A 10,608-nucleotide genomic window follows, 5' to 3' on the forward strand; every position below is an offset into this window, starting at 1 on the left:
ATTCTTGTAAAATGTATTTGTTTTATTTTTCGTCTCTAAAACACTTTATATAACAATTTTTTTTACTGTTTAAAGTACTTGGTTTCAAAGTGAACTATCACAAAATTTAGAAAAAATATGGGACTAAAGATAAATAAATTCAAAACAACAAAACAGAAACAAGTAAATTGAAAGAAAAATGGCAGAAAAAAGATAATTGCATTGGTTGATTTGTTTGATTGTGTTCCCAACGATTTTTCAAACACATTTATACAAAAGATAAGAAATAATTGACTAAGATCATGTTTGTGCACGTTAGGTCGGTAATTGACTGTCATTTTATCAATTTTGGCTAGTTTACAAAGGTTTCGGCTAACCTTATCTTCAATCGTGCTCTCTAGGCTTTGATTTTTGCTCCTATCTGCTGTTCAGCTGAGCTTATCTTCCTGTTCCACTAACACTCTTTTTGAAACTGCCTCTTTGAGCGTATCTACCCATGATCAACGCATATCCTTTGTTGATTTCAGTTGACTCTGTTATTCTCAAATTGTAATCTTTTAACGATAATAAATTTAAATAATTCAAAATAACTTTGAATATATTTGCCTTTATTTTCATCCTTATAATTTGGCAACGATCTTACCTCTTGGCCTCATCACGTCGGCTATCCAAAATAATTTTTAAGTGGCAACAAAAACAGTAAAACACATAATGATTGGTGCATGTAACACTTTAGGAAAAAGGATAAAATATCATGTTTGTTTCATGAAAATATTTTGAGTTAAAATAAATTTGATTCCATCATTTTAAATATTAACATTTTTACTTTTGTGTTTTGGAGTTTAAGTGATATAGACTCAATCCAAATACCCAAATACTTGGGTGCACTTCAATTCAAAATATCACATAAATTTGAAGGATCTCTAAAACAAGTGGGTAGAAATACTCAATAGAGGACTCAATTATAAGGATAATTGATTACACAAAAAATAGGGGATCACAACGAAGTCAAGACTAGTTGTAACCAGACAACATAATAATCCTAAACAAACAAATATTTCCCAAAAAGGCCATAGTCCTTGCACACTCCATCTTGGTCACCTCAAAATATTTCTATTGATAATCTAATATTAGAAAAATTTCATTTTAACACTTGTTATTTAAGCAAAATGAAGCTTGTTGTTCAATCTTTGTTAGATGCATCATCACCTAATTATAGGCTAAGAAAAATACGGACAAATAGAAATTTTAACACCTGTTATTTAATCAAAATCAAGTTTGTTTAATATCTATTAGACACAACATCACTTAATAGAACCCCTTGACATCATAGGTTAAATAAAAAAGGACCACATAGAAAAGAAAATTAAGAGGACTCAAATGAAAATAATCATATATTATAAGAATAAAAAAATTTAGTCATCTTTTCATTTTAAATGGTATTATTTTTATTATGTATCAGTATTTTATAAAATATTCTATTTTTCATGTCCATGATTATAAATTATGTAACATATGTCACCATCCTAGATTGTTGGCCACATTCAAATATTATATCTTATTTTATTTTATAATATATAAGTGTTAAGGCATAAAATGAATTAGGTGCCTCAGATGTTTGGATTAATGCAAACAAACATTAAGTTTTAAAGTTTGCATCTTAGAGCACAAAAGACAAAAGTTGTGTTGTGTCTTGGTCTGTCTAACATAGATAGCTCAACAATTGCTTAGTTTGTGCATTTGTAATCATGTTTAATGCTATGATGTTTTGATCCTCTATGCAAAGAATCTTCTTTATTCTTCATAGGATATGTCAAAGAGCAAGAAAGAGAAATAAGTCAATGAAAAAGCTAGTTACTCCATTAAAAGGTGTGTCAAAGCAAGTTACAATATATTTGAATGCACAAAAGGTGACCATTGATGTGAGATCTGGAGTGTAGGTAAAGGAAGACAAGCAAGCTACATTATTAGATCAATTTGACAAGTTTGTGACATGCATTTGATGTTAAATTTAATGCTTCAATAAATACCTTCAGTAATAAACAATGAAGAAGACAAAGAAGAAGGTCGCTTTGTCACAACATTTACTTCTCGATGAAAACTATAAATAGCCGAAGATTTGAATTACTAAAGTTAGAGAACCTTATGTGTGGACAAAAAATTCAAAAACATTCCAATTCATTGTTATTCATTCTAAGTTTAGAATCTAACAATATGTGTAGATATAAGCTTAAGCTCTCAAAACACCTTGTATATTGTGAGAATATTAACTGTGTGCTTAAGCTTATATCCATCTCTAAGATGATAGCAAAAAGTCAGTGTACCCCTTACCTTAAACAAATTTGTTTGATTTGTTGAAGCATGAAGAGGCCATGTATCAAAGAATACTTGGGTTTTGGCTTGGAGAGACCAGTGCAAAACTACTAAGGTTAAGCTACAAGGGACTTATGAAAGAATCTTGTCCTTTTGTAGTAGTGATAATGGAACTTGATGCATTTGTTAATAACTGGATGTTAAGTCAAGATACATTTGTTTAAGTCAAAAACAACTTTGATAGAACTTGATGCATTTGTTAATAACTGGAACCCAACTCCATTTTCATTGGATTTTATCGGGTTCAAGAAAACATGCGGGAAATCCATCTTACATTTTTTTTAAAAAAAATTATTTGTTCATATATTTTAAATATATCATAGATTAAATTATTAATTACATTTTAATTCAATCGATATATATATATATATATATATATATATAATTCAATAAAAAATAAATAATGCAAACATATATAAAAATTAAATTAAATTTTTATTTTTTTATAATTAATAGTATAATTATAATATTATTTAATTAACTATTAAAATAGTTATTCTATATTTTAAATAATTATAAAAAGATAAAATAGGAAATAATTATATAACTAACAATTACATATAAATATATAATTAAATTATTAATAATTATAAAAATATACGTAATGGGACGGTACAGAGATTGTGAGAAATCGGTAGAGACAGCAAGAGGAAAAATAACAAACGTTACTTCTTACTTGGTGCTTGGAAAGAGTCATTTATCATCTATGACTATGCTTAGAATTAAAAGATATAAGAAAGAAAAAAAAGTTGTGATGCATCTTCCTGGACATAACATTCAGTTTACACTTTGAATGAATAGCCTTACAACCTAATGTTCCGAGGCTTATCATCAGAATCTGGAGCAGGTTAAGAAATGGCTACTCTTGAGTCTTGATGGTAAATATTTAGTTTTACTCACCCCTCTTATTTCCAATACTATGATGCGGGTGTACTTCAACATACGTCTCTTTATATCAATTATTCTACATCGTTAAATATGGGAAGCAAGCTCAGTTTTTTAATTACAAAATTAGCTTTGGATTATGTGAGTTAGGTAGCACAAATGGCTGGTATAGATGAACTCAAGACTTTTATATTGCTGTAGCATGTAGGATGAGATGCTTTTAGAGGGAACATTAATACTACTTCTAGGTTCTAGCTGGAGAAAAGTATTAATTTCTTTATCATGACAAACTTATTACACAAGGAACTTTGTTACTTTGTCTATGTATACATATCCTATAGATTGCAGATTGCAAACTTCATGAGTAAGTTATGAATCATCTAACATAGGGCCGGCCCAAGGGTAAAACAAGTAAAGCTTGAGCTTTAGGCCTAACATTTGTTATTAGTTTTTTAAAATAAAAAAGACCACACATGTTGAATAAAAGGTCACACATATCACTCTTTTCTTTAACATAGATAAAGTCTCTCTCAATTTTTTTTTGCTTTAGGTCTCACTTTCTATTGGGCTGGTCCTTACATACATACCTTTTAGGGTAACAGTGATTATATTTTTATGTACCTCATCTTACCTATCAACTACAAATGCTAAACAAACAAATCATCTGTGATAGCAATTGGATAGAAACTCACAAGAAAGACATTTTTGTCTGGCTAAACTATCCGTCTTGAGATGCAGATGACATGATGTTATCCACAGTTTGTCCTTCAGTACTGGTCATGTTATTTGCATCTACTTGGCAATCTACCATTTCAGGTTGGCAGTTTCCATCCAATGGAATCATGGATTTTCCACATGCACAAATGTTGACCTGGGATGATGATCCTACATGTGGATGGAAGCATGGCAAATTGTTCTTCTGACACTCAAGACCAGCATCCCCTTCTTTGAAAATGTAAGAAGTGTTACAATATTGTTTTTGAAAGGGCCAAGCACCCAATTCACTGTCTATTTTCCCCTTAAGTCGTGCCAAAATGCTCCTCAACCTTGCTAATTCTGCTTCAAGAAGTGCCTGCCCTTGTAGCTTCCTCACTAGTTGTTGATTCACCATATGCAATTTCTTAACTTCCTCCTCCAAGTATGCTGTGTGTGCCTTCTTCTTCTCCCTATACTTCCTAACCGCTTCTCGGTTTCCAGAAGGCCTTTTTTGCTTGGAGTTTGAGTGCTTCCTGCCATCATCTTCTGGTGCAAAAACTTGGGTGTGTGTGTGATAGCATGTGTGTGTATGAGCAGCATCAGGGCCAGGTGGATTGCAAGTGTGAGTGTGTGTGCATGTTCTGCTGCTACTTGAAGCCTGAAAACTGCTACATGACTCTGGATTCAAAAATAGAACATTATTATCTGAAAGCTTATCAGAAAGCTCAGCATTTCCATCATCCATGTTTTCTTTCTGCACCCCCCAATGAAATTCAGCTGCAATCTCTCAACAGAAAAAAAAGTGTATCTGCAACATCCATTTGAAATTAACCATCACCATGACATGAAAAATGGAATAGAACATGAGAACATCCCAATATAATATTATGTCACAGCACAGACCTAATATGGAATATATGCAAAGAATGAAAGAAGCATATGCCTAGAACACAAAAACAGTAAAAAAAAAATCATTTTGAGTAGTCCTGATCAAGGAATATATGTGACAAAACAATTGCCAAGGAGTGATGTCAAATACTATTCTTAAATTTAGATGATGAGGGTGCAAAGATTCCCAAAGCTGCTTAATTAAGCAAAGTAAAGATTAACCAGTTGGATTGTCTTCCCAATAATACAGAATTGAGCATAAAGGAAAAACTTTTTTAATGTTGAAATAAGATGGGAGGGGAGAGAGAATCCAAGTTCTAGTGGAGGCAAGATGACAGAGAATAATAGTAGCAAAAAAAAAAAAAAAATCCATGATGAGTCATGAAAGAGCCAATAAAGAAGCATGAGTGTGCTTCCTTTTATTAAAAAATTAGAGATTAGAGTGGATTCATTTACCTGGCCCTTGGTGGCACCAGAAACATGATGGTTTCTACTTGCTAGCTTTTAGCCCATGGTAATGGATGAGATGAGCATAATGGAAGTTTGTTGCTCGAGATTGTTCTTTGGCCTTAATTTCTGTGTAAAGAGTAAGTCAAAGTACTCTATGATACAAAATGTGGAACTGTTCTTCCATTGACATGAGCAGTGAGAGTGGTCCCTACTGCCACCCTGGCGGGCATTTCCGTTTTAGACTACTGCTATAAATTGGAAATGCCGTTACTTTATCAGGTGTGAATTATATAATTTAATCAGGAAATATATGTAATTACATCAGTCAATTAATTTTTTTTAATTTAAATTTGACGATCTTATAATAAATTATAAATTTTTATTTAATATTTTAATTTTTAATTTACTGTTTATTAAAAGATCACTTTATTCTTAATCTTTATAATTCAATTTCTAATTTCCTAATTCTTCATGAGATTTTGTCCCTTGATTAAAAGAGTCCCGATATTTAGACAAGTCGACAGTAGTAACGGACAACCACTTGACAATCGCGCGCTCCGACGCCATCATCGTCATAGACGCCTTCGCCCTTCCCGTCGAAGGCACCAAAACTCGCGTCAATGCCCATTTTTTTTCATATTTCTGAATTCCATTCATGTGCTTTTGCAGTATTATGCCTTGGATATCACTTACTTCAAGTCCTCTCTTGATTCACACCTGTTGAATTTGCTGTGGAACAAGTATTGGGTGAATATGTTGTTGTTCCTCTGTTGAGTAATAGAGATTATGTTACTGGACAAATCTCTGATTTAGGTACACTTTTTGTTGCAGTATATTTTTTGTTTTGGTTAATTTATTGAGTTAACTCTTTTCTTTTAGTTGCTTGCGTCTTATAGTTGCGTAATTGAATTTTTGGTTTTAGTTATCCTGTTATCAGGAAACGGCTGCAAGTTGTTGTGCATGTTCTTTGCCACTGTCACATGATTGAGAGCTGCTGCAGAGTATGCACTTGGCTTTGGAACCTCAAGAATATTTTTGTGATATCTGTAATTTGAGTGATATGGGACGAGGAAGGATATATGACTGTGGTTTTTTGTTGCCTACTTACAATTATCTATGTCATGTTGCCTATTATTGAGCGTGCAAAGTTTAATTTCAACTTTTTGTTGTATGATTGGAATAGTGGATGTAAAATTTGATTTGGGTGGATTTTTGAGTGAACTCTAACTTGGAATAGTGAATTGGTTGGTTTTGTGTCCATCCTTCTGTGTTGTGAATGCTATAACTGGAAACTCTATCTTTCTTAATCTGTTACTGAATGCACTCTTTCACATTGCAGCCTGTTCACAGTAACTTGAACAGATGACCCCCCACCTATATTTATTGCCTTATCGGGTTATAATGAATGGCATAACAAAGGTAATCAAGCATCCTTTTGTGTTGTGAATGGATATTGAACTTATTTGGTCTTAAACACTTTTTAGGATATTGTTTGCGTTTGTTAGCCTCTTAGGTACGAAAAATAGAAGATGGAGGATGGAATTACTGCTCAGCAACAGTTAGTGTCACCTTTCGAAAAGGAGATCTTTAAAAATCTATTGTATATTGGAACTTGAAATTGATAATATAGCTTGGATAAATGGATTGTCCTCAATACGGCTATTGAGATAGATTACATACACTTCAAGTGGATTATTCATTTATTTGACCCTTTCTTTTTCTCTTATGAATATGACATTTGTTCTGCACTTTGCTGCTAAACAAGACACACAGTCGTGCAATGACATTGACAAAGCTTGAGATGCAAGCACGGGATAAGGAAAACGAGTTTCTGATAGGGGTAAGATTCTAAGGACAGTGAATATTATTTTCCTGAATTTGAGGTCAGGAGAATACCTCCAGAAATGTAGAGAGGAGATAGATGTGCTGAATATTACTTTCGTGTCTTCTCATTCATTCTAACGTGACTTTATAAAGGCTTACAAAGGCTTAGGGAATTCAAAATAGCAGTACTGAAAAATAACAGACTCCTAACAGATTCTTAACAGCTCTAGTCATTCACTAACAGCTGACTCATTAAAAACAAATGCTGGATCACTACAAAACAAATAAATGACTCATACTACTTAGGGGATGTATTCGTCCTAGCTTTGAGGTCTCTTGGAGATCCTGTTGAACTTGTGATTATCCATTGGGCCTTGGGTTCTATCATTCCTTACCCCTTCAAGAAACACCTTGTCCTCAAGGTGGTAATTAGCTTGCAATTCAGTCCAATCTTCCCAACTGGAATCTTCAGGTTGCAAACCCAGCCATTGCACCAGAACCAAGCGTTTGGGTGAATCAGACGAATCCCACTTGTGATCCAGTATAGTGATTTGCTGGATAGTTGGTTTTCCCTCTATAGCTGTTGGAGGTAGGGGTTGTTCAGATTGAGATGGATCATGATAAGGCTTCAGCAAAGAAGAATGGAACACTGGATGAATCTTAGCTGACTCAGGTAGAGCCACTTTATAAGCAACTGAACCAATGATCTTTGTGATTTGGTAGGGACCATAATACCGTTTTCCCATCTTTTGATAAGTGGTACCTGATAAAGAAGTTTGGCGGCACAGCTTCACGTAAACCCAATCACCAATAGCAAAAACCACACATCCTTACGATGTGCATCAACAACTTTTTTATGTTCTTGGGCACGTTCAAGCTTCTTCTTGAGAAGTTGAAACATATCTTGGCGTGAGGCTAGGAGGAAATCAATTGCTTTCACCGAGGAGGTTCCTGGTATGTACTGAGGAATGCTTGGGGAGGTTTGCCATTGGTAACCTCATATGGGGTTAAATTGGTAGTGGAATGACATGTTGCATTTTAGCACCACTCGGCTAAACACAAGAATTTTTCTCATTGAGATGGCTTGTTATGCATAAATGCCCTTAAATACTGTTCTAGTACTTGTTCAACACCTTAATTTGGCCATCACTCTGAGGGTTTTTGATAAACTGAGAGGAAAGTAGAGAGATAACAGAGAAAAAAGAGAAAAGCAAAGCTGATTTCATTGATCTGAAAAACTAGTTAGAGATAGTTACAATCCAGGTATTTATAAACCTTTATACAACAGAACAAACTATAATAACTCTAACAGAAAGCCAACTAACTCTAACAGAAAGCTAACTAACTTTAACAGAAAGCTAACTGACTGATCCTATTGAGGTGCAGTTAGAAAAGTCCTTGTACTCCCTGAATTACTAACTACCACGAAATGGGTGCTGTTAGCAAAAGCTAATAGCCCTTACAGACAAAATACAAAACTATTTTCACAGTTATACATTGACATATACTGATATCCCCCCTCAAACTCAAGGGGGAGAGTTTTCATTGGAAACATTCTTCACATTGAGTTTGCTTCTCAGAGCCTCAAATCTTGATGTAGATAGGGGTTTAGTTAGAATATCAGTCCACTGATCCAGAGTTGGAATATGAACAATTGAGAGCTGCTTGGTCAAAATCTTCTCTCTGACAAAAAACACATCAATCTCCATGTGTTTTGTTCGACTGTGAAAAATTGGATTGTGAGCAATAGAAACAACACTCTGATTATCACAAAATATTACTGGAGTAGTGAAAGAAACTTGTAACTTTGTCAGCAAGGTATAAATCTAAGTCAATTCAGTGGAAGTTTGAGCAATGCTGTGATATTCGGCTTCAGTACTAGACCTGACAGTAACCTTTTGTTTGCGAGACCACTGATGTGCCATCATTTTCTCCTATTTCTTAACCCTTTTTGCCCCATTTTAAATACTGATTAGTCTTAATTGTCAATTAATTAGGCAGTTTTATTATTTGGGCCCATTCAGCTAATTTGATGTTTTTAATCTAATTTCAGGAATTAATGAAGCATTGGGCTTGAATCCAGAATTGGGCTTGGGCTTGAATCTAGAATTGGGCTTGGACTTGAAGAGGGCAGACTAATTTATTCTATAAAATTAGATCTTATCTTATCTAGATATTATTTAGATTTGATCTCATCTAGATATTATTTCATCTAGATCTTATCTTATCTTATCTTATCTAGATTTGATTTGATTTTACTTATGGGCTTGGATTTAAAACATATTTGTAAGCTTTGGGGCTGAAAAAAAACTATATAACAGCACCAAGGTTCTAGTTTAGGAGCCCCCCCCCCTCTCTCCCTCGCGGGAGACTCTCTCTCTCTCTCTTCTCTCTCTTCTATTTTTCGTTTTTAGTTTTAGTCTCTCTTCTCTTTCTCTTTTATTTTCGTTTTTTTTTCAATTCCAGTTCAGACTTTTAGTTTTATCAATAAAATTTCATTCTCTATTTGATTAATGGAAGGCTAAGTCCGCAGCGTTGTTTTCCCTTGAGGATCAAGCACAGTTCTCTTTGAGGTTCTATTATTACTGTTAAATTCTGTTTAGTTTTTCCTCTTCACTAATTACTTTGAATTTGTTGCTTTTAATTCATGCATGCTTAGTGCTTGATTAATTATCTCTGCGCTTAATTTACGTTCATGCTTAATGATCGTTTATGAGTAATTGGTGTATGTGATGCTTAATCACATAATGAATGCCTTATGTTGAATTTCGCTTAGTAATTTAATTTAGGGTTGGATTAAGTGATTAAACTGATAAAGGATAAACTCTCGTAACCTAGGATAAGAGACTTGCTTGTGAATCAAGGGGAAGCAACGTGTTTTAATTCTGATATTTTCTAATTCACATATATTCGCTGTTTAATTTACAAAAGCAAACACCCCCCCCATCGTTACTGTTACTGTTACTGCAAGTATATTATGAACATTTGGCTTGTCACTGCTCGTTGGGAAACGACCTAGGATCACTTCCTAGTTACTACATTTTAATGTTTATTTGATTCGGGTACGGCCTCGATCAAATTTGGCGCCGTTGCCGGGGAGCAGTGTCCAAAGGTTCATAATAGCTAGCTATTGTTGTGTGTTTAATCCTTTCGTGTTTTATGTTTAATTGTTAGTATTGTGTTAGTATGTGTGTTTCTCAGAGCCTCAAATCTTGATGTAGATAGGGGTTTAGTTACTACATTCTTCACATTGAGTTTTCTTCTCAGAGCCTCAAATCTTGATGTAGATAGAGGTTTAGTTAGAATATCAGTCCACTGATCCAGAGTTGGAATATGAACAATTGAGAGCTGCTTGGTCAAAATCTTCTCTCTGACAAAAAACACATCAATCTCCATGTGTTTTGTTCGACTGTGAAAAATTGGATTGTGAGCAATAGAAACAACACTCTGATTATCACAAAATATTACTGGAGTAGTGAAAGAAACTTGTAACTTTGTCAGCAAGGTATAAAT

The 10,608-nt window shown here is 33.9% G+C and overlaps 1 protein-coding gene and 1 long non-coding RNA gene across 3 annotated transcripts; one reads left to right on the top strand and one right to left on the bottom strand.

Moving 5' to 3' along the window:
* Positions 1–3,609: 3,609 nt before the first annotated feature.
* LOC100527780 (basic leucin zipper protein) lies at positions 3,610–5,388 on the bottom strand. 2 transcript variants are annotated; one of them, XM_026127605.2, is made up of 2 exons: positions 5,044–5,193; positions 3,610–4,741 (listed from the first exon to the last, which is right to left on the bottom strand). In XM_026127605.2, the coding sequence occupies exon 2, from the start codon at positions 4,676–4,678 to the stop codon at positions 3,956–3,958; it is 723 nt and encodes a 240-aa protein (XP_025983390.1). In that variant the 5' UTR covers positions 4,679–4,741; positions 5,044–5,193; the 3' UTR covers positions 3,610–3,955. The 2 variants fall into 2 exon arrangements, with proteins under 2 accessions (XP_025983390.1, NP_001237285.2); NM_001250356.2 differs by lacking the exon at positions 5,044–5,193 and adding an exon at positions 5,278–5,388 and having other exon boundaries at positions 3,665–4,741.
* A 155-nt stretch (positions 5,389–5,543) lies between these two features.
* On the top strand, positions 5,544–6,531 carry LOC102663258 (uncharacterized). Its single transcript, XR_001387138.3, has 2 exons — positions 5,544–6,084; positions 6,194–6,531. It is a non-coding gene; the product is annotated as an uncharacterized lncRNA (long non-coding RNA).
* The last annotated feature ends 4,077 nt before the right edge of the window (positions 6,532–10,608 follow it).

This window comes from Glycine max, chromosome 11 (genome assembly GCF_000004515.6).
Source record: "Glycine max cultivar Williams 82 chromosome 11, Glycine_max_v4.0, whole genome shotgun sequence".
Classification (NCBI taxonomy): domain Eukaryota; kingdom Viridiplantae; phylum Streptophyta; class Magnoliopsida; order Fabales; family Fabaceae; genus Glycine; species Glycine max.